Source organism: Bos indicus, chromosome 17, assembly GCF_029378745.1.
Source record: "Bos indicus isolate NIAB-ARS_2022 breed Sahiwal x Tharparkar chromosome 17, NIAB-ARS_B.indTharparkar_mat_pri_1.0, whole genome shotgun sequence".
Lineage (NCBI taxonomy): Eukaryota > Metazoa > Chordata > Mammalia > Artiodactyla > Bovidae > Bos > Bos indicus.
In genome coordinates this window covers 45417128-45440759 of record NC_091776.1, presented here as the reverse complement: position 1 = coordinate 45440759, position 23632 = coordinate 45417128, and the positions used below count along the sequence as shown (strand labels likewise).

Below are 23632 nucleotides of genomic sequence, written 5' to 3'. Positions count from 1 at the left end.
CACGACCTCATGGCCCCACGGCCCCCAAGCACCCGACCCGACGGTCCCTGGCCCCAGAGTGCATGGTCCAGGGCCCAGCTGACAGAAAAGCCTCTCCCAGGAACCAAGGGCACCCGCCCCACCAAGCCGCGTACGCAGCCCACGAAGCACCCGCCCTCCTTCCGCAGGGCCGGGACGCGCCCGGGTGTAGGTAACGCACGATCCGAAGCCGCGCTTTCGCCACAGCTCTGGACTGCCGCTGCAGAAAATCCACACCAAAAACCGCTTTCCTCTGATAACGGAAGTTCCTAAGGTGGCGGCACCTCCGAATGCGAAAAGCTAGAGTCAAATATTTTCTAGAGGCTCAAACGACGCGAGTGGATTAACTAATCAGTGGAATCTGCTCGCCGGAAGTAGGGCTGCACCTCGCCGGAAGTTGCGCTCCTCCATTTTATTGCCCGCAATGGCGGCAGTGTCTAGTTTGGGGCCGGGATGCGGCGCTCTTGACTGAGCGGGTAGGCCAAGCGGAGGCTTCAGGGACATCGGCCGCGGCGCAGAAGAAAACCAGCCTGGACGCCGAGGACGCTGTCATGTACGGCGCGAGCGGAGGCCGCACCAAAACCGAGAGGAAAAGCGGCGCGAAGGAGGAGACCGGGCCCGGCGGTGCCGGCGGTGGGGGGAACCGAGTGGAGCTGCTGGTCTTCGGCTATGCCTGCAAGCTGTTCCGAGACGATGAGAGGGCCCTGGCCCAGGAACAGGGACAACATCTCATCCCCTGGATGGGGGACCACAAGATCCTCATCGACAGGTCGGTTCCTCCCCCCACCCGCCGGTCCTCCCCTTCCCTCGCCCGCTTGATTTCGTCTGATGTTGACTTGATGGCCAGGACTGAAAGGGGGTTTTCTGGAGTCATCGGGGATCTGGGGGACACCCCTTCCCTGTCCCCACATCCCCCTGGTTTTGGGGGGGGAGGGGATGGTGAAACCTGCCCTAAGGCACTGGCTGGAGCTGCGTGCCGCGTCTGTCGCCGGAGGGATCGTCTCTGCTCCCGCAGCCCCTCACGACCCCTCACTCTTGTCGCTGGGTTGCAGTTGCCACTCCGGGCAGTGGAAGCTGCCCGGGCCCTGGGCCTCTCCTGACCGGCGCTCTGGGGCCCTCCGTGCGCCCACAGCTCCGTGTGGTGGGAGGGCAACCAGAAACGCCGCAAGCTGATGTCGCGATTAGAGACCTCTTGGACCCCAAGAGTTGGCTTTGAACCTCTCTATCCCCAAGGCTCTCTGTGGAGCGCCGGTATTTTGCCGTCATGATATTTGATCTCCCCCCCGCCCCAACCCATTCCTCCCCCTTCCTGTGTTGATCTGATGAGTTTCACAGATTGAGGCTGAAGTTGCCAATCATTGAAGGCCAGTTGACTTTTTGCAGACACTGGCCTTGCTCTTAGAGGTACTGTTCTTAGGGCTGGTTTCACTGTCTCTTAAAACTGAAGGGTGGAGCTGAGACAGAGGTATGTTCTTTTCAAATCAAACATGCTTTTAGGTAGTCACTCTGGAGGGTGTTTGGCCACTTTGGACGGAGGGGTCCTGGGACTGGAATTTCTAAAGATGTTTGATTTGAAAAGGGTGACCTTACATGATGTAGGTTGTTTGCTCCCCTCCCCTCCCGTGTTTTCAGTCCCTCTTTCTCCTTGGGATTTTTGTTTGTGGGTTTGGTTTTTGCCAATTTGGCAACTCTGCTTCTGGGGCCCAGACTGAAAAGTAACCGTGACCAACCATTAAACTGTGGAATAGTCTCTCCGAGTGAAGGAAGCCCATCGTTTGAGACAATTAAAACTGGATTCTACAAAGCCCTGGAACCTGACTATAGGGATGACCTCTGAGCTGGCCAGAATGGACACATTAATGACCAAACGCCTTTTCCATCCCCGACGTTTCCACTTGGAGTTAGATCTAGACAAGAAGAACTCGTGGAGGGAGGGTCGCCAGCTCAGGTCTGGACCTGAGGGCCCCAGCACTCTGTTCAAGCATGCTGTACCTTCAAACCATGGTTTCTATTGAATGATGCTGCCTGAGTTGTCAGGCGGCTTCCTTTTGAAAAGTGTTACTTGTGGTATTGTTAAAGTTTGATAAGCGAGTAAGTCTGAGCTTTTTTACAGTTTTCCATATCATTCTGTACATGATGTGAGTTAGGTCTTCCAAAACCAGTGGGGAGCAAACGCTACACATGTAGATGTGTAATATTTTAAGATGATGATCTACATTTGTAAGTTAAGGAGGTTTACAGCGTAGTAAAAATAATTTTTAAATTTAATAATATGCAATAACTTGGCTACCCTGAAATATTTGGCCGTTTTTCCTGTAAATGTCTTTTTCCCCCCTGTATTTTCTAGTCCTCATTACAAAAGTCAGCACTAAAAAATTAAGCAGACTTTTGTCTCTCTGCATCTGTTTCTGCAACCCTAAATCTTGAGTGTTTTAAGTAAAATTCCCTAATTCACTCATTATCTGAGAGTTGCACTTTGACAGCATCTTCATTGAACTTTTTGTATTTTAAGCATAGCAGAAAGTGCTTGCTTAGTCTTCATCTGGCTAACATACCTATGGGTCCGCGCAAGTGCACATGGATGTGTGTTCATGTATGTTATATCCTGGGGGCGTAAAGTTTAGAAGCACATATTTTATGCTGCGTCTTCTAATAGTTTTGCTCTGTTTCTAGTGAACCTCCTTAAACTGCACGTATATGTCACTGTTCCTATGTATGTGTGTCTCTCTATCACATAACCCAGCACTTATTTCCTCAGCCAAGTGGCTAGGGGGCGAGCCTAGCCAAGATTTTACCTCCAATGGACGCAAGTTTCTTTGGTGAAGATATCTCCTGAGAGTTCGGGACTAGCAGAAAGAAGCGAGGAAATTTCGACCGTTTGGTTCTTACGGATAGGTATTTATGTATTCGGTTTGTGTGAATGTAAGCTATGATATTTGACTTTTCAGAAAAAAAAGTTTTTTTTCTTTTTTTTTTTTCTTACAAATGGCATTGAATGGTTAACCAAACCATAAAGGGTAAGAACTGCCACTGATGTGGATACCATTTAAGCTATTAAAGGATTGTTTACCTTTAATTATAAGTTTTATCATATGTTAGAAAGGAATTTAGACTTTGTTAAGATAACTTGAGTTTAAAAGTAGGTGAGATATGACTAGCCAAATTAAATATAATGAGAAGCATTTTTATGTTTGCTTTAATATTTTTATTTATTTTAATTGGTAAGTATACATAGAAAACGTCACACACGAACCAACCCAAACGTTAATTTCTTCCCATTGACCAGCATGTTCATATTACAGATATGATGGGCGCGGTCACCTGCATGACCTTTCTGAGTACGATGCTGAGTATTCCACATGGAACAGAGATTACCAGCTCTCCGAAGAGGAGGCACGAATAGAGACCCTGTGTGATGAAGAGAGGTATTTAGCCTTGCATACGGACTTGCTTGAGGAGGAGGCAAGGCAAGGTACTGCTCAAGAAAAACTTACTTAAGCAACAAACTTTTTAAAAAAATTTTAAGTATTTAAAAGTTTACTCCCATTCATTTTTTTATACTCACTCTTTCTGATATTATCTTGACAGTACCCAGTGGATTGGAAAAACAGCAGTCTTTGCGTTCTGAGAGGACCTCAGGATAGTTTATATATAGAGCCACAGAGAATTTTCCCAGCTTTTGAGGGCAGACTGGGATTTGAAAAAACAAAAACCAAACTCTTTAACTGTTCTTCTTTAACAGTATCGTATAAATTAAAATTGATGTTCTTGTCTTTGCCATAACAATCTTTAATACAGTTCTTACTCCCCAAGTTTCTCACCAGGAAGAAATTTTCCACAAAAGACGTGTAATCCGCTGTCTGTGGTAAACATGTACTGGCAAAAGTACATATTGATAGATGTGAAGTGTGAAATTTTAAAAAACATTATTGCCTCGAAAAGAGGTTGGAAAAAGTGTGTTGTATGCTTTACTGATAGCCACAACTTTAGAAATATATAAAATGTTTCTCAGTAAATTTCTGCTTCTGTTAACATAATTCTCATTTTTGTTCAAGAGGAAGAATACAAGCGGTTGAGTGAAGCACTGGCAGAGGACGGGAGCTATAATGCAGTGGGATTCACGTACGGCAGTGATTACTATGACCCATCCGAGCCCACGGAGGAAGAGGAACCTTCCAAACAGAGAGGTGAGGTGAGGGGGCTGCCCAGGTGATGATGTTGGGCAGGCACTGCGTGTAACCATAGAGTCTTCAGAGCACGATTATGGGCACTAAACAGCCGCAGTGTCACCGTGGGACAGAGAGGAAACATGATTGATGTTAGGGTAAAACAAAGCTAAGAAGTAGGAAAGGAATTGTTGGAAGTGGGGAATGAATTCAGAGTTCAGTTATCTTCCAAGGATCTGGTTGCCTTTTCCTTTCTTTCTTTTGGATTTATGGAGCAGGAAGTTACTCTGGATTCTGTGTTTCCAGATGGACAGTGTATGTGTTGAAATGCACAGTAACTCATTCACAGGGCATTGAAGGGACAGGCATTAACCACCCTCCTGCTAACCTGCTTCTTCATAGCCACTCCATGAGTGAAATAATGACAGGTGTCCAGTGGAAGGACACCTGTGGAGTCAGTTATTATCAAGCAGAAGATAGCACAGAGTGTCCTGGTTAGGCTCGATAGGCCCTAGGACATAGACTTACCACAGTATTTTAAAGTAAGTAATATTTACCTAGAAATAAAGATTCTAAATTTGTGCCTTTTTGGATTAACTCTGAATATTTTTTTAAATAAGCGATAGTGCTACTAAAAAAAACTGGAGCTGTGCAGTTCAAAAATAAAGTCCATATTCACTTTGGTAAGCCCTGAGAGCACCTTTATTACAGCCCTGCATTCATGATCAGTCATGAATCATCAATAATGATAACACACTTGAAACATTAAGAGTGGATCACTTTATTCAGGATATTCTGTTTAAAGAGAAGAAGAACTTCAGAAACCTATTCAAATGTTCGGAGTAATGAACTGGAATCACATCATAGAGAGATGGAATTCTGGAGCTAGCTGAACCTGTGATATGGACTTACTTAATTGTTTTCTCCTCAAGTAACAAATCTTCTGGCAAGTATGAAGTGACTGTGGCAGTTAATATTAAAATGCCGTCTGCCCTGCAGCCTCTCTAGGGTTCTCCCAGCTTCTTCACCATGGGGCATGACAGCAAGATGTGGGGGCCAGCTCATACAGACACTTGCCTCATGGCCCTTGCTTTCATTCTGCTCATTACTTTATGGGCATAAGAATCACTGTTACACAGCTCTGTTCTGCAAGCTTCTCAAGAGTTTTCCCAGATGTAATTTCAATCATTCTGAGTTAAAGCCTAGTTAAGGTATTAAACACCTTCTAGCATTGACTTTTGAATCTGAGCAGACCTCAGAAGTTAGGGTGCGGTGGACGTGTTCTTGCAGGTTTGAGAAGTATACACTCATTCCTTAATCTAGAATAAGTCGTCCATCTTAGGATTCCAGACAGTTCCAATTTTGTTGTCTCTGAGCCTTGTACATTCTGTGTGCTTTAAATATGCAGTGTTTGATCAGAAGGAAGGAATGCACACTATCTCCATTTCACAATGGAAGAACTGAGATTCATAGAACCCAGATGTCTTTTGCAAGGTCAATCGACTATTTTGGGAAAATCTACAGTAATATTTTCTTAACATTTTAGATTGGGGATCAGCAAACTATGACTGAAGACCCAGTTGGCACATTTCTGTGAAGTTATATTGGAAGAGCCATGCTCATTTGTCCCTGTTTTGTCTGTGTGGCTTTGCACTTCATTGACAAAGTGGAGTAGTTGAGACAGATGCCACCTGGCCAAAGAGCCAGGAATATTTACTGTCTGGCTTTTTGCAGAAAGATGTCGCAAACGCCTGTTCTAGGTGTTGGGCACCTGTCTCAGTGTAATTGTTGGGCTACCTGATGTCAAATATGGTTAGATTATTGAAAACACTTCAGTATTCTTGCCTGGGAAATTCCATGGGCAGAGGAGCCTGGTGGGCTACAGTCCATGGGGTTGCAAAAGATTTGGACACAGCTTAACAACTAAATAACAACACTGGATTTTAAGAACTTCAATGTGGCTTAGTTTCTCTTCCAAGTTTTACTGTGTTTTCTCTTTAATGTAAATTCTCCATATTTAAAATCTTGTTTCTGTAACCACATTCTCAGAACTTTGCTTTGTGTGCTGATTAATTTTTTTAATGGAAGTTGGGGCCCTGTAAAACTTACAGCTCAGCTTTTACTTTACACTAGTATAAATAAAATGCCACATATACAAATAACATGTACGCATGCACATGCACACATACATACATACTTGTATGTGTACCTATGCATACACACACTTTTTAAATAGAATAGTTTGGTACCCTGTACCACTGCCAACCAGATTGTACTTTACTGCTGCATTATCTTACAGTCTAAAATTTTAATTTTGGTTTCTTTTTCTGAATCACCAACATGTCTCAATATTCCTTGATTTCCAAAAATGCCATACAGTTGACCATTGAGCAACACAGGTGTGAACTGGAGAGGTCTGCTTATTTTCAGATTTTTTTCTTCTTTCAATAAAAAGCAGTACTGTGCTGTTGGTCAAATCCACAGAAGTGGAGCCACAGATACAGAGGACCAGCTCTGGGACTTGAGCATCCCCGGATTTTGGTGCCCCTGCAGACACTGAGGGGCGACTGCACTGTCCTGGTGTTCGACTGCTGTAAACCCTTGTGATATTAACCAGAAGCCTTTGACGGTGCCTTTAGTTCTGTGTAACTTTTCTCTTCCCTTTCTGCAGCTTACTGTTGCCAGCCCAGTTCCATCCTTTATTTTCACAGGTTTTCATCATCATCTATCCCTTTTTTTAACAAAATATTTAAATTTATTTGAATCTGAATGAGCATTACAAAAGTTGGTTTTTATTTTGTGCTACTAAAACCATTTTTCTGTGAAGAAAAGTATGTGTAAGAACAGAGCAAATCTGTAACCTTCCTGTTCCAAATAGCTCTTTTGCTCCAAGCTCCTTTATTTTTGAGAACAGCTTAGCACTAAGGAAAGGCTATTTGAACAAAGTTTATACCACTTTGTCATTTTAGGGAGATATGGTAAAGTTATACTTTTATATATTCACACCTTTGGCCTCATTCCCAAAGAAATTTGGGGGTTTTAAGCTGTTACTTGGCATGTTGCAAACCAGTGTTTCTAATACTAACCAGTTCTGCTGTGTCATTTGGTTATTGGAGCTGAATAGAGGGGTTGCTGATTACAGGGAGCTTTCAGGCCATAGCAAGTCTTCAGTTCTTGGCAGAGAGGAAGGGTATGTGAGCTTGTGGGACAGCGGTGAATACTCCTGCAGATCACTCTGTGTCTCATCAGACTGCAGTCAGCAGGTCTTTGTGTACTGTGAAGCCTGTATAAAATTCCTTCTTGGCTTCGCAGAATTAAGTTTGAAATTGTTGTCTCTTCAATAGAATCCATTATGTACAATGGAGATGTTTGTTTTGATGAAGACTTAACTGTTTATTTCACATCATCTTTTTTGAAGAAATAAGTAGATGTGAAATTCTTAAAAATGTTAGCTTGGTTTTCTAGTATGTTTTCATACATTTCACTATATCCTCTTAAATTGTTCATTAAATTGAGATGTATATAGGTACCTTAGAATTCAGAAAGTTGCAGTGTGTAGTGTCTTGTCTGACTTCCAGTAGACAGATGTTTGTTAAGTGAACCGTTAAACAAGAAATGAAAGTAGACATACATCTGATTATTTGTGAAGAGAGAGGTGGTTTGCTTGGGTGGAGAGGTCTTGGCAGTTACACGCAGGGATTTTCTGGTTCAGTGATGAAAACGGTCGTCTTGCAATAGAGCACCCTGTGCTGTGCCTGGCCCTCTGGGGAACCCACCCAGATAGTTTGGGGGGTGGGCTTAGCAGATCAGAGGGGCTGGGAAGGAGGAGAGCTGAAAGTGTGTCACACGCCTGCTACGTGCAGAGCCTTGGGGTGGAAACAGTCTCATGCGTTGTCTCCCTGCACCCGCGCCATGGCCCTGGAGTCCACGCTGCCACCGTGTCTGTACTAGGAGGAAACAAACAAGAACAAGGGAAGCATGAGCCACCCCAGCCCCTCTGGGATCTGGTGAGGTGCTTTTGCCCACAGGTGGTACAGTGAACACAGAAAAGAGTGGAAGTGTTTCTGGGAGCTGATGTACAACAAGACCACGAGGGGCCAGGTGATGCTCCTGCCGCTGTCCCCTCCACTGTTGCTTACTGATGGTGGCGCCCTCTTTTCAGGTTGTGATTCTGACGTTTTACATTTTCTTTTTATACAGAAAAAAATGAGGCTGAAAATTTGGAGGAAAACGAGGAGCCTTTCATTGCCCCATTAGGACTGAACGTGCCGCCTGATGTGGAGCTGGTAGGTCTCTGTCCTTCACAATGCTATTCACCGCTGTTAGCACTTACCGGGAAGTACTCGTGTGAGAGCCTCACCACAGTCACAGCCGCCTTACAGTTTGTGTGATGCTTTACACTTATTTTTGAGTTAATGGAGGAAAAATCATCAAACACCACCTACTTTTCTCTAAAGAAAAAAAGAAACATTACAGTAGAGTCACTAGACCAGAGCATCGGGGGCTGGGGGAGCTGGCTCACTCTCAGAGACCATGTGGTTGAATCCCCAGGTTTTACCAGTGTGGAAAAACCTAGTCAGAATTTCTGGTGAGGGGACTGTTAGCCACGTTTAGGTGTAAAAACCCTCTTACTCTAAGCAGCTTGGCTACAGTAAAGTTGCTTTGCCCTATCTTTCTCTACTGTAGTTTTTGTGGGCACTTAAGATAAGTGTCCAGAGAAGGCGATGGCAACCCACTCCAGTGCTCTTGCCTGGAGAATCCCAGGGACGGCGGAGCCTGGTGGGCTGCCATCTTTGGGGTCGCACAGAGTCGAACACAACTGAGCGGCAGCAGCGGCAAGATAAGTGTCTTCACCTTGACATTCCCTTGGCACACTTCCACCTGGTTTTCCTCTCTAGTATGTCAAGACCCTGTGGTATCTCCAGGCAGCCCCTGCACTCAGGAGGAACATCTGGGTGGCATCCTGTCCACCTTAGTGCCCTGCAGCTGGTTACTGGCAGAGTTGGATTAATCTCAGCTCACCTGGCTATTTCAGCTACATTTGGTTAAGGTTACATTGTAACAGGCCTCATCAAGGGTTTTCCACCTATTACCTCATTTAATGCTGGTGGTCCTATGAAGTAGCTTCCTGTTTTGTCTCTATTTCACAGATAAAGAGAAGTGAAGAAGTTGGGTCACACACAGCAGGCAGGAACTCTGACTCACAGTCTTTTAACTGTCGGGCCGTCATAAATTGCTATGCTTTGTAGCATCCCTACATGTTTATTAGGGATGTTTAAAACATTTTTGTTGCATGTACATACCCAGAAAAGGGCTATTTGTGCTCACTGTAAAGATTTTTCTTTGGCATCTTCCTACCATGGATGTGGGTATTCCAGGAACTTCTGTGTGTCCCTCTGTACCATCACTGAATAAACAGTGGACACTGAAAATTCTAGTCTTTGGCATTCTGCTCACGTGTGCATGACACCTCCCATATTTAGTGCAGCATAGGTTTGATGATTCTTCCTCTTCAGTTTTGGTAATACAGAGTTTTACTATTTTTCTGTTGACCAGTCATGATACAATGGTATTAATTGTTACATAATCACAATAGAAAAAGATGTTTATCAATCAATGATCAGACAAAAACTAAAAGATGATTACAGTCGCAAGCCATAATGGGAACATGATTAACTTCACAGTATAAAAAAATTACATACAGTTTGGGGGTGTCAAGCAGAGTGATGTGGTCAGTGGAAGTGCATACGTGCACATGTTTTCAGCTGCCCAGTCAGTCTCTGTCTTTTGGTTGGTGCATTTAATCCATTTACGTTTAGGGTAGTTATAGATACATATGATCCGATTACCATAGTCTTAATTATTTTTGGTTTATCTTCTGTAGGTCTTTTGCTTCTCTTGTGTTTCCTGCCTAAAGAAGTTCCTTTAGTATTTGTTGTAAAGCTGTTTTGGTGTTGCTGAATTCTTTTAACTTTTGCTTGCCTGGAAAGCTTTTGATTTTTGCATCAAATCTGTATGAGAGTCTTGCTGGGTAGGGAAATCTTGGTTGTAGGTTCTTCCCTTTCATTGCTTTAAATATATCTTGCCACTCTTTTCTGGCTTGTGGAGTTTCTGTTGAGAAATCAGCTGATAAACCTGATGGGAGTTTCCTTGTATGTTATTTGTTGTTTTTCCCTTTCTGCTTTTTATATTTTTATCTTTCTCTTTAATTTTTGTCAGTTTGATTACTGTGTGTCTCAGTGTGTTCCTCCTTGGGTATATCCTGTCTGGGACTCTCTGCTTCCTGAACTTGGTTGATTGTTTCTTTTCCCTTGTTAAGGAAGTTTTCAGCTATTTTCTCTTCAAATATTTTCTCAGGTTTTTTCTCTCTCTTCTCCTTCTGGGACCCCTATAATGTGAATGTTGGTACGTTTAATAGTGTCCCAGAGATCTCTTAGGCTGTCTTCTTTTTTTTTTTTTTTTTTTTCCATTCTTTTTTGTGTATTCTGTTCTGAGGCAGTGATTTCCACCATTCTGTCCTCCAGGTCATTTATCTGTTCTTCTGCCTCAGTTACCTCAGTTATTCTGCTATTGATTCCTTCTAGTGTATTATTCATCTGTTAGTTTGTTCTCATAGGTGTTTGGTAAACATTTCTTGCATCTTCTCCATTGTTTTCCCAAGATCCTGGATCATCTTCACTATCATTATTCTGAATTCTTTTTCTGGCAGGTTCCTTCTCCACTTCATTTAGTCGGTTTTCTAAGGTTTTATGATGTCCCTTCATCTGGGATATAACTCTGCTTTTTCATTTTGATTAACTTTCTGTAATATGGTTTTTGTTTTAGCCGCTTTGGGACTGTGCCTCTTGCTTATTCTGTCTGTCCTCTGATGGAGGAGGCTAAGAGGCTTGTGTAAGCTTCCTGATGGGAGGGACTGGCATGGGAAAAACTGGATCTTGGTCTGGTGGCCTTGGCCTGGCTTGCTGCTGCTGCTGCTGCTGCTGCTAAGTCATGTCAGTCGGGTCCGACTCTGTGTGACCCCATAGATGGCAGCCCACCAGGCTCCCCCGTCCCTGGGATTCTCCAGGCAAGAAAACCCAAGTGGGTTGCCAGTTCCTTCTCCAGTGCATGAAAGTGAAAAGTGAAAGGGCCTTGCTTAGTAAAGCTTTAATCCAATTATCTGCTGATGGGTGGGGTTGCACTCCCTCCCTGCTAGTTGTTTGGCCTGAGGCAACTCAGCTCTGGGATCTGCTAGCTCTATGGTAGGGTTAATGGTGACTTCCAAGAGGGCTTACGCCAACTGGTACCCTCCCAACCTGATGCTGCCAGTGCCCTGGGCCCCGCAGTGAGCCCCTGCCAACCCACGCCTCCACAGGAGGCCCCCCAGCACCAGCAGGTAGTTTTGGTTCAGTCTCCTCTGGGGTCACTGCTCCTTTCCTCTGGGTCTTGGTGTTCACAAGATTTTGTGCCCTCTAAGACCAAAGTCTCTGTTTCCCCTAGTCCTGTGGAAATCCTATAATCAAATCCCACTGGCCTTCAAGGTCAGATTCCCTGGGGATGCCCAGTCCTTTTGTCAGATCCCCAGCCTGGAAAGCCTGACGTGGGGTTAAGAACCTTCACAACAGTGGGAGAACTTCTTTGGTATTATTATTCTCCAGTTTGCGGGTCACCCACTCAGTGGGTATAGGATTTGATTTTATCGTGATTGTGCCTCTCCTGCAGTCTTGCTGCAGCTTCTTCTTTGTCTTTAGATATGAGGTATCTTTTGGGGGGGTTCCAGTGTCCTGTCAATGGTTGTTTAACAGCTAGTTGTGATTTTGGTGCTCTCGCAGGAGATGAACACATGTCCTTCTGCTCCACCGTCTTGAACTGGAAGTCTGCTCTCTTCTGATGTTATTATATAATGGTCTCTTGAGCAGGAAATTGCTCTGTGTAGAAACCAGTTGTGAGTGCTCACTGGGTCTCCAGTGGACAGCTTGCTTTTCCTTTATGGTGATGTCAGTAGTGGATTTTTCATAATCACTGTGAATTGGAGCAGTGATCCGCTGTGTGCATTATACACTGTCATGTCCACGTTAGTGGAGGAGCTCTAGTAGACAGATGTCTGTGTCATATATTCCATCTCGGTTACTAAATGTTGAAACTGCTGGCATGTGTTTATATGGACGCATGCTGCCTGGGTGGGCAGGGGCTTCTCTAGCTCCTGGCCATGCGGGGCTGGGGATGGTAAAGAGAGCAGGTGCTTGGTTTCTAAATTAAGCTTTTGGTTTAGAACCCAATGGCTGCAGGGGCTCTGGGGTTTCGTGTGAAGGGTTGGGAGCAGTTAAGAGGTCACGGCACCCTGGGGACGCATGGTGCTGCAGGCTCAAGGCTGGCCACTTGTTTCCGGTCCAGCCCCTAGACTAGACTCAAGCCCTCAGGTGGCCTCACAGCTCTATTTTAGCTTTTTATACTGCCTCTGTGGGGCTACTTGTATGTTTCTTGGGAATTAAGGACCTAGTTTTTGCCAGAATGTGTAGCCCAATGCTTGTCTTAATGGTGTTTTCAGTTACCTGTTCCTTTCCCAGGCTTTGTCACCTCCCGAGTTCTGCACACGCCCAGGCCCATTTATGGTTGTGTTGTCTTGCACTGCAGGGAAGGTAGAGGGCGTGTCTCAACCTGCTCTCTCACCCACCTGAGATGCCATGGACCTTCTGGGCCTGTCTGTTCTGTACTTTCTTGCGTTTCCTTCAAGCCATGGGACCAGAAGTGCTGCTGCTCGGCACACCCATTTGAGTGTGTTCACATGGGAAATGCGCTTTGTTGTTCAGTCGCCCAGTCATGTCTGACTCTTTGCGACCCCGTGGACTGCAGCATGCCAGGCTTCCTTGTCCTTCACAATCTCCCAGAGTTTGCTCAGACTCATGTCCATTGAATCGTGATGCCATCCAACCATCTCATCTTCTGTCATCCCCTTCTCCTCTTGCCTTCAATCTTTCCCAGCATCAGGGTCTTTTCCAGTGAATCAGCTCTTTGCATCAGGTGGCCAAAGTATTGGAGCTTCAGCTTCAGTATCAGTCCTTCCAATGAAATGTGCTTGTTTAACTTACTTTATGGACAGAAGGGAAAGGGGGAAGGATTCAGTGCACAGTTCCCATCATGGGCTGGGTTTCCGTCCAGTAGGTTAATAGCAACAGCAGCTAAGGAGTGTTCATTAAGCAGGTGCTGTGAGCCAGGCACTGTGCAGCTCGGCTGCTCAGTCCCCCTGACACCAGTATATCTGTGATGGGGACACAGGCTAGAGCTGTCAAGAGCAGCCGCCCCAGGTCATCTTGTGGGTCAGGCCTGCACTTGCAGCCCAGAGCCATTGCAGAACTTGGGGCCACATGGTTACGCTTTGCTGAAGGTTGTTCTGATTAGAGCGTTAATTCTCACCATGTTCAGCTGGTGTGTTGCCATGGGATGGAGGTGGGGGAAAATTTCATTTACCCATGTCCGTGTGGAGTTCGTGTGTTTTCTCAGGAGATTGTGAGGACTGTCCGTATATGATAAGCGCTGACTAACCCGTGGTCCAGCACATGTTGTGCATGTTTGTTCTTCTGTGCTTTGTCTCTTAACTGTTTGTCCCTCTTTCCATGCAGAACTTAAATGTATTTGCAAAAACACATATGTCACCATGTTCCTTTCTGGCTTCAGGATTTTGAATCTGGTTTCAGTAGACCTTTCCCCCCTGACAGCCCTATATTCCCTGCTGTTACATCCATAGTTTTGTTTTTACAGTGCAGTTCATGACTCAATCTGATATTTATTTGGGGCTGTGATCACAGAGGACTTCCCTAATAGTTCAGTTGGTAAAGAATCCACCTGCAAATGCAGGAGACCCCAGTTCGATTCCTGGGTCAGGAAGGTCTGCTGGAGAAGGGATAGGCTACCCACTCCAGTATTCTTGGGCTTCCCTTTTGGCTCAGCTGGTAAAGAATTCTCCTACAATGCAGGAGACCTGGGTTCGATCCCTGGGTTGGGAAGATCCCCTGGAGAAGGAAATGGCTACCTACTCCAGTATTCCTGCCTGGAGAATTTGATGGACTGTATAGTCCACAGGGTCGCAAACAGTTGGACACAACTGAGTGACTTTCACTTTCATGATCACAGAGGAGGAAAGGGCCAGCCCAGCTACCCCTGGGGTTCCTCACTTATTCACCCCATGTGCCACCCAGTCTTACCCCTCATTCTCCCCTGGCTCCTGGATCTGAGCTCCAGTCTTCAGAGCTTTTCGGAAATCTCATACTGGTGCAGGTTTTCTGAACTCACATACTGTTGTCCCATTTTCAATTCCTACTCTGGAGTTCTTAGAACCACATTAATTTTGGGGGATCTGGGAGGTGTTAGCCCCCCTTCTTGGGCTCAGTCACTTTCTTAAATTAGAAAATCATTTTCCCCCGTATCAGTCTTTGTAACATGCGTATTAAACATTGAGCATATCCTTAAAATCTCATCTTTTAGTGGGAATGATTATATTCTTAAATGGAAAAGGATTTTTCTAAAACTTACATGATAGAGCAAAGAATGTCTTTCTCCAGACCAAGCATTTGTCTTATATATACTTGCTTCAGTAGCAGATCTTGAAAGGACGTTCATAAAGTACTTTGTTTCTCTATACTCATCATCGCTTTGTGAAAGTACCTGTTTCTCTGTAACCACTGTAGCCATAATACTTCCCAACACGTGGGTGGGTCATGAGAGAATATCTCTACATGTGGGGGCAGATGGGGTTATATTTTCCTATAAGAGTCGTTATTCTGAAGTAATCATAAATGATTATATATGCACTGACTCAAAAATTAATCTTCCTGTTGAGGCAAAGCCACTGAAAACATGCATCAGCATCCAGACTTAAGTGCCCAGTGGGCCTTTAACATGGCCTCTGGTTTATTTTAGGATCAGTAAATAGCTTTAATTGTAGACATTTATGCTGTTCAAGAGTGAAGGACGTCATTAGTTCAGGAGTCACATTTGAGAATTAAGGCATTGGTACTTTGTGAAGGATTCAGGCCTCAAGTGACAATAAGCATCTTGACTGTGTGTCATTAATGAGAGGTCATTTCCCACTTTATTTGCATGTAATTTTCTAGTGTTAATCTTTTCATTGATATTAATAAAAGTATTTCAGATGTGTGGCTTCCAGCTTCTGGTCTGAGGGGCTGTCTGTGTGGGTAGGAATTGCTCAGCTCGGGATGTGGTAGAGGTAACTTAGCAGCAGGTGCAGGAGAGAGGCGGGGTCTGATTCCTAGTAGTAAACTCACTCTGAGGCAACAAGATGATTCACCCAGTAAATGTGGGTGAAACCCTCCCTGTTCTGGCCAGACCATACCTTGCTGTTCAGCTGCTAAGTCATGTCCAGTTCTTTGCAACCCCATGAACTGCAGCACGCCAGGCTTCCATGTCTTCACTATCTCCCTGAGTTTGCTCAAACCCATGTCCATTGAGTCAGTGATACCATCCAACCGTCTCATCCTCTGTCACCCTCTTCTCCTCCTGCCTTCAATCTTTCCCAGCATCAGGGTCTTTTCCAGTGAGTTGACTCTTTCTGTTACATGACCAAAGTATTAGAGCTTCAGCTTCAGCATTAGTCCTTCCAGTGAATATTCAGGGTTGATTTCCTTTAGGATTGATTAGTTAGATCTCCTTGCTGTCCAAGGGACTCTCAGGAATCTTCTCTAGTACCACAGTTCAAAGGCATCAATTCTTCGGTGCTCAGCCTTCTTGATGGTCCAGCTCTCACATCTGTACATGACTGCTGGAAAAAACTGATTTTGACCATATGAACCTTTGTTGGCAAAGTGATGTCTCTGCTTTTTAATACGCTGTCTAGGTTTGTCATAGCTTTTCTTCCAAGGAGCAGGTGTCTTATAATTTGATGGCTGCAGTCACCATCTGCAGTGATTCTAGAGCCCAAAGAGAAGTGATTCTTAGATCCTTGAAAAGCTTGTTGAAACATTCACCCTCTCCTAGAAATATGCATGTGTATGTGCCGAGTTTACGTACAACTTCCCAGAAGATTCATAACCCTCTGAAGCCTGTCTTGGAACCGTGTTTAAGGGTGCCCAATATACGGAAACCTGTTGATTTTTTTTACAGAAATCTTCCCCCGTCAATTCAGTACAAAGCTAGAATGTCCTGCCTCAGCATGGGAGTTTTCTCCTCACAAAATTCAGAAACTGGGTGTCTTGTGACAGGGGCCAGTGTCACTCTGTTCAAACTGGGCTCTTACCATTGAAATGTCTATAATTTCTTATAGCTGGCAATAAAAACCAGGGTCATTTCTATGTTTTGAGTCATGTAGTCAGTGAACAAGAGAACAAAATGACATGAATGTGTGTGTTTTCTCATAGCCACCAACAGCCAAAATGCACGCCATCATTGAGCGCACGGCCAACTTCGTGTGCAAACAAGGTGCACAGTTCGAGATAATGCTGAAAGCCAAGCAGGCCCGAAACTCTCAATTTGACTTTCTACGCTTCGATCACTACCTCAACCCTTACTACAAATTCATCCAGAAAGCGATGAAAGAAGGACGGTATACGGTACTGGCAGAAAACAAAAGTGAAGAGAAGAAGAGTATGTGAGACCGTTTCTGTCCTGCGTTGGTTGGGGTGGAGTGGGGCAGGGGTAAGGGGGGACCCTGGAGAAGTGTAGGGAGAGTCATCCTCACAGATACAAGCTTGAAGTCTGCACTGCAGAACCTCCAGAACGTTTATGAAGTCCTGCTGCCAAGGCCCGAGGATTAAACCTGCTGGTGCTCCGTAGTCTAGTGTGACACTCTTCCTGATAAGTCTGAAAATATATTAGATTCTTAATTAATATTTTTATAGATTGGTGATGTAAAATTAAATATTGATGCCATCAGAGCATATCCATGTAGGTTGGAAATAATTCCTTCCTTTGGGCTGTTGAACGTGTCACAGAGAAAGCAGCAGGCTCATGCTTTGTGGATGGTTCTAGGGTACACGCCCGGTTAGGGCGTAGGGTTGAGTGTCTAAAGGTGGAGTTCTTACTGCAAAGGCTAATTAAGTATTTCGAATAGCATCCTGAGACAGCAGTATATCTGTCTGCCATTGAATTTTTCTTTCAGCTGAAACATGATTTTCAAAATCAGCTGTGTCAGTCTTACTACAGACCTTACCTTCTCCATATTGGTCTCCTGCAGGTTTCTAAAATACCTGTTGCTGTTATTTTACCTTCATAAATCAGTAAGATTTTTGCCTCTTTTGTAAAAAATGTGAATATTCAGTGGCCCCCGACTGGTAAATGCCAGAGGGGAGTTGCCACTGGGCCACACCTTTCTCACCACTTGCCTTGCTGTTGAGTGACTTGGGGGGCAGTGAGATGGGGAGTATTTCCCAGAGGGATTATTTGGACAGATAACCAAGGAATGGCAGCACATAGTTCTGCCTCTGTCTGTTCCCACATTCCCACACAATATACTTGTACCTTAAAGTCTTGAAATGTGCTTTGCTTTCAGAGTCGGGCGTCAGCTCTGACAATGAAGATGATGACGATGAGGAGGACGGCAGTTACCTGCACCCGTCCCTCTTCGCCTCGAAGAAGTGCAACCGCCTGGAGGAGCTCATGAAGGTGCTGGTCTCCTTACAGAACAAAACTGCTAATTTAACCTTGGGAAGTTGTTAAGCATGTTTTTGTGTAATAGCTCTATTTCATTTTATGATCATTGAGGTATATTTCACCGTTTTGTTTGACTTGGCAGTAAAGGATTTGGTCCCTTTATTTCTTACATGTCCTGTTTTGTATAATCACAAGCAGATTATTTTCATTTTATTATATTTGGGATTATTTTTACTATTTGGGATATTTAGAATGAGTAAAATGTTGGTTAAGACTTAGAAAATGGGTTTTTCATACAGATTTTATTATGAGAGGATTTCATAGGTGCACAGAGTATGTGCTGCTTGAAACCATCTGTCACAGGAAACATAATGTGTTACCTAAAAACCTAAATTTATTTTTTCATCCTTATCATTAGGAGTTAATCCACAGCCCTCATGCTGCCATTTGTGATGTGAGAAAACAGGTCCCTCAGACCTAAGCTTATCTTTTCAGCAGTCACGCAGTCGGCTGATCAATTGGACCTTAAAAGCTGTTGGTGATTAAAAATGAGAAATTGCTTTGAGGAGGGACACAGTTTGAGATTTTGAGTGAATTTGGAGGCTGACACTTTTCTCAGCAGCAGTCTAGTCCTATCTCCCGTCCTTACTTTCCCTCATGTCATTAGGAAGAGTGAAGTGATTCATTTATTCAGTTCCTCTGGATCTCACGACCGGCTAGAGCTCTCAGCCAAAATTAGTCAGGACCTCCTTGTGTGCACGCATGTTTACATGCATGTGCTGAGGTTTTTCTGAAGCGTAGATACTGTTCTAAAGTTGAGATGAACCTTGCCACAGACGGGTTCTGCGTGACTCAGAATGCAGGAAATGGTGTGACCTGGCATCTTCTCTCTCTGCAGCCTTTGAAGGTGGTAGACCCTGATCACCCCCTTGCAGCACTGGTCCGTAAGGCCCAGGCCGACAGCCCTGCCCCCACCCCACCCACGGCGGATGGTGCAGCCGTGCAGCCCTCCCAGGTGGAGTACACCACTGACTGTGAGTATTTTGTTGTGCGCTTCCCAGCAGGGTGTCAAACAAATCTGAAAGCTGGCGGGCAGGTCTGGTAGAGGTGCCATGAGGAACCTTTATGTTGAGCATCCTTAGCGTGTGGCCTTATCCTCTTGCTGGTTGCTTCATTTTGGCAAGATGGCTGCCCTATCCCCAGCATCAGCCCTGCATTCCAGGACAGATGAAGAGGAAGGGCAAGAGCAGAAAGCAGTGTCATATGGTCTTATCCTACAGCGTAGGCTGGGGAATGGACTTTCATTTGGACACATTGCTGACCTAAATAAAATCAGTCCTGTTAAGAAGAGCAGGGAGAACAGACATTGGTGGACGTGTAGTGTTGTCTGCCATGGTCACTTTGCTGAAAAAGGGCTTAAAACGGGGCTTAAAACAGTGTCTAATGTGCACCTTGGAATTGTTTTCGGTTCCTACTTATTCTCTCTGATTGCTACTCTTCTTAATCTTAAGATTACTAATAGAATGCAAATCTTCAAGTTTTATTCAGGAAATTATTTGAAAGTATTTAACCTTGGTCTTACTACCAGGTCTTTTTAAAATTATTTTATTCAGAGGTTAAATATTGAATGAGAGAAGAACCTTTAGCAAAGCCACAGGAATTCTGTTCAGCCTACATCTGGTATCTGATATAATGAATCCATCTATAAAGCTTGTCACTCTCAGCGATTAGAGGGTCAGCCTGAGGTTAATTCCATTTTATAATGTATAAAGTGCTTGTTTTGGGGGAATGAAGCTTTTGTTAAAAATGATAACTGTGTCCTTATGCACTTCCTGTCTGGCACTGGCATGCAATAATGTGTAATTTTGATGTGCTAAATTAACATTTTTAGACTTCAGAAATCAGTTGCTTTAGTGAACTTAATGCATATGTCCTTGTTAAAAAAAAACTCTTAGAGAACTCAGGTAACATCTTTAATGCTTAAATCAAGTCAAATGAAATTTCTTTAAATGTTCAAATCAAAGAGCAGATCTGGCCCTGTTTCATCTCACCTGCTGGTTAGGGTTTGGGCTTGGGGTGTGGTGGACCTGTCCTAATAAGCAGAAATGCCTGCAGCACTTTGTAAATCACTCCCCAGGGGCTTTCTGTGTAGACAGCCCGCACAGGCGAATCTACTGCTGCCTCAGCCCAAGGGGCAAGCCCGCTGAGCGGACGTCTCCAGTTTCCTTCTTCCTTGCTGTCTCTTTTCAGACCCGTCCTTGAATTTCCTTAAGTTCAGTGTGCTGTCCCTGCACCTCTACTAGATTCCTAGAACTATCAGACTTCTTTAAATTGGGAAGGAATAGAAATTCGGGATTGAGTGGCAGTTACCTGGTTATTCTCACTGCTTATCACTAGTGTACATGCAGTTAACTGTGATATCGGTAATGGCTCAGTGTGTCTAGAGACCCTGTAGGACTGGGCAGGGGAGTAGCTGAGCGAGAGAAGCTGCTCAGTGACTCAGGATTTCACTGCAAGGTCCCGTGGTCTGGGCCAAGTAATGGCAGGTGAAAGGTGTGGGCAGGTCCCAGGGAGCCCATGACTTCAGTCCCTTCTGCCACCCACCAGGGGCCCCAGAGGCCAGGGTGACTCATGGCAGCCTCTTCCCCCAGTATAATCTCACCCTTGCTCTCTGCAACTTCTGTGAACCAGTTCATAGGTGAGAAGTCTTGGTTCCCTGCCTGACCCATGACCCCAGATGGAGATACTCCAGTCAGGGGGCACCATTAGTAACTGGCTCTTCCCCTCAACAAAATAGTTGTTTTGATGGTCATCATTCTCTGGTGGCCCAGCTGGCAAAGAATCCACCTGCAATGCAGGAGACCTGGGTTCAACCTCTGGGTTGGGAAGATCGCTTGGAGAAGGGAGAGGCTATGGACTGTATAGTCCATTGGGTCGCAAAGAGTCAGACACGACTAAGCGACTTTCACTTCACTTCATCTCCTACACATGTGCAAGAGTGACAGACATGAGTAGGAGAGGGCCTTTGGGGGGTCTTGCCTGGGCACACCCTGCATCAAGGGCAGCCTCACATCTGCCCAGGCCCGCAGAGATGAAGGAGTTGGTGCTGACAGAACGTGTGGGTGATTAGACATGGCAAGGGCAGGGACCAACTTCTAGGTATTCCAGAGAAGCAAGGAATCTAGCATGTTTGGGTAAAACATCTCAACTCACAGATGTTGGCAGTGAATTCATACCTTGTAAAAATATAAGGCAGGCCAGCAAAACATGCAGCAAGCCAGATGCTACTCACAGGTGCCTGTATCAAACCTCTGCTGTGGGTGCAGGAGGGATCATAAGCTGTGGGTCAGAGGGAGGTCACAGAGCTCCTCTGTGGAGACTGCTCAGCAGTAGTCAGCTCTGCCTAGAGGCTGGGGAGCAGGCTCTGAACATCCTTCAGATTTCACACAGATTTAAATGTAATGTTCGAGGAGCGAGACCAGTTTTATTGAAATGAGGAGGACAAAAACCAGATTCCTTCCTGGTAGGAAGTGAATGGGTGGTGTGCACGACCCCTTGGCCCCTTCTTGGAACTTGCCATGCGGGGACAGCAGGTAGTGAAGGAAACATTCCCTGAGAGCCCTCCCTCCAGGATCAGACCCTTGGTTTCCCATGACAACAGCCCATCTAGCATCCAAGAGTCTTAGGGTGGGAGAGGTGGCCTGGGTATTCCCAGGAAGAGCCCTGGGCTGGAATTTGGCTCTGGATCAGAAAAATGCTTAGAAGAAGTAAATACAGGTAGCTGTACTTGGGTTCTCAAGTTTGTTTTTATTTGTGGTTAGATTCTTAAAAATTAGCGAGCAAGAATATGAAAAATTAGAGGCACAACAAAGGGCCACATCTGATGTGGCCCATAAGATTGCCGGGAGAAATATCAATCACCTCAGATATGCAGATGACACCACCCTTATGGCAGAAAGTGAAGAGGAACTAAAAAGCCTCTTGATGAAAGTAAAAGTGGAGAGTGAAAAAGTTGGATTAAAGCTCAACATTCAGAAAACAAAGATCATGGCATCCGGTCCCACCACTTCATGGGAAATAGATGGGGAAACAGTGGAAACAGTGTCAGACTTTTATTTTTCTGGGCTCCAAAATCACTACAGATGGTGACTGCAGCCATGAAATTAAAAGACGCTTACTCCTTGGAAGGAAAGCTATGACCAACCTAGATAGCATATTCAAAAGCAGAGACATTACTTTGCCCACAAAGGTTCGTCTAGTCAAGGCTGTGGTTTTTCCTGTGGTCATGTATGGATGTGAGAGTTGGACTGTGTGCCGAAGAATTGATGCTTTTGAACTGTAGTGTTGGAGAAGACTCTTGAGAGTCCCTTGGACTGCAAGGAGATCCAACCAGTCCATTCTGAAGGAGATCAGCCCTGGGATTTCTTTGGAAGGAATGATGCTGAAGCTGAAACTCCAGTACTTTGGCCACCTCATGCGAAGAGTTGACTCATTGGAAAAGACTCTGATGCTGGGAGGGATTGGGGGCGGGAGGAGAAGGGGACGAGAGAGGATGAGATGGCTGGATGGCATCACTGACTCGATGGGCGTGAGTCTGAGTGAACTCCGGGAGTTGGTGATGGACAGGGAGGCCTGGCGTGCTGCGATTCATGGGGTCGCAAAGAGTTGGACACGACTAAGTGACTGATCTGATCTGATAAGATAATCAAGTGACATGTTAAAATAGAAGTCTGAATTAATTGGTGATTTAAGGAAAGCGTGTGATTAAAACAGGTCTAAAAATGCTCCGTCCATGCGTACCTGAACGTGTGCCCCTATTGACTGACTTTTGGAATGGGCCACACCCTTGCCTCTCACGGGCGTACTCACCACGGCCAGCCTGGGTTCTGTGAGTTGAGGTGAGGTGAGGTGCACGTCAAGAGCAGAACCGCAGGCTTGCGGTATCTTCCTTCTGCACTTTCACAGTTCTTTCTCCCTCCTTAGGTTCCACAGCAGTTTTTTGTTGTTGTATTTTAAGCAATTGGTGTTTTAACCCATCTTTTAAAGGATTCAGTTTCATTTTCACAGAAACAGCCATTCTCTTTTCCCACCCAGATTTCATCTGTTTGCATACATTTTAATTAAATACCTACATTCCAGTACATTTAACTGGAAGATGTTTAAAAGTTAAAAACTCTGCTGGTAAAAGCAGAAAGGCTCAGCCTTCTAAGGAGGAATGTCCTGGCCTGGTGTGTTAGTGCCTCCTGGGGCCTCCCCAGCACAAATCCTAGGACACTCTTCAGAGGGAGAGGATGAATGAGCCCCCCAGAGACAGGTTCAAATGAGGAAGGGCTGGCTTATGAAAAGCATGGTGTCAGGAAAAAGCTATTCAGAAAAGATCCCATTAAAACCTCGCCTTTTATCTAATAGAATTGCTTCCAGGTTTAAGTGCCAGATGTGAGAGTCTCAGGAAAGTAAGTATACTTTAACAGATAAAGAATCATCTATTTAAACCAACAGACATGATATTTAACTAATGGAAAAAAATAAAGCCATCAAGAAAGCAGAGAAAACTAATAATACACAAACAGCTTTTACAGTCAAGTAGGAAAAAAAACAGTCCAGTAGAAAAAATGAACTGTAGTATGAATAATTCACAAAGGTTAAAATGACCATACAATTTGATTTTTTAAAGGTTTACCCTTGCTGCTCACTCAAATGGCATTGTATCTGCTGACTTTAGAACCTAACTAACCTCCACAGTAAATAAAATCCAACATTTCTTTTAAATCAGGCTGCAGCAAATACATGAAGAATCTGAGACTTCATTATGATAAAAAAATATCCATTTTCAAGCACATGAGAATACTTTGAAATTATATATCTTA

General features: G+C 44.6%; 1 protein-coding gene across 7 annotated transcripts in view; it reads left to right on the top strand.

The window, feature by feature from the left end:
* Positions 1 to 414: 414 nt before the first annotated feature.
* Positions 415 to 23632, top strand: part of SFSWAP (splicing factor SWAP) — an 81062-nt gene continuing 57844 nt past the window's right edge. For 2 of the 7 annotated variants that reach the window (XR_011561132.1, XR_011561133.1), the window contains exons 1-7: positions 417 to 787; positions 3321 to 3490; positions 4074 to 4205; positions 8385 to 8470; positions 16535 to 16760; positions 17665 to 17777; positions 18664 to 18799. Coding sequence is in view for 5 of the 7 variants with exons in the window: in XM_070769332.1 (XP_070625433.1) it covers positions 570 to 787; positions 3321 to 3490; positions 4074 to 4205; positions 8385 to 8470; positions 16535 to 16760; positions 17665 to 17777; positions 18664 to 18799 (1081 nt within the window). In the remaining 2 variants the exon portion in view is untranslated. Of the gene's footprint in view, positions 2914 to 3320; positions 3491 to 4073; positions 4206 to 8384; positions 8471 to 16534; positions 16761 to 17664; positions 17778 to 18663; positions 18800 to 23632 lie in introns of all 7 variants that reach the window. The other 5 variants (XM_070769332.1, XM_070769333.1, XM_070769331.1 and 2 more) reach the window with 5 other exon arrangements.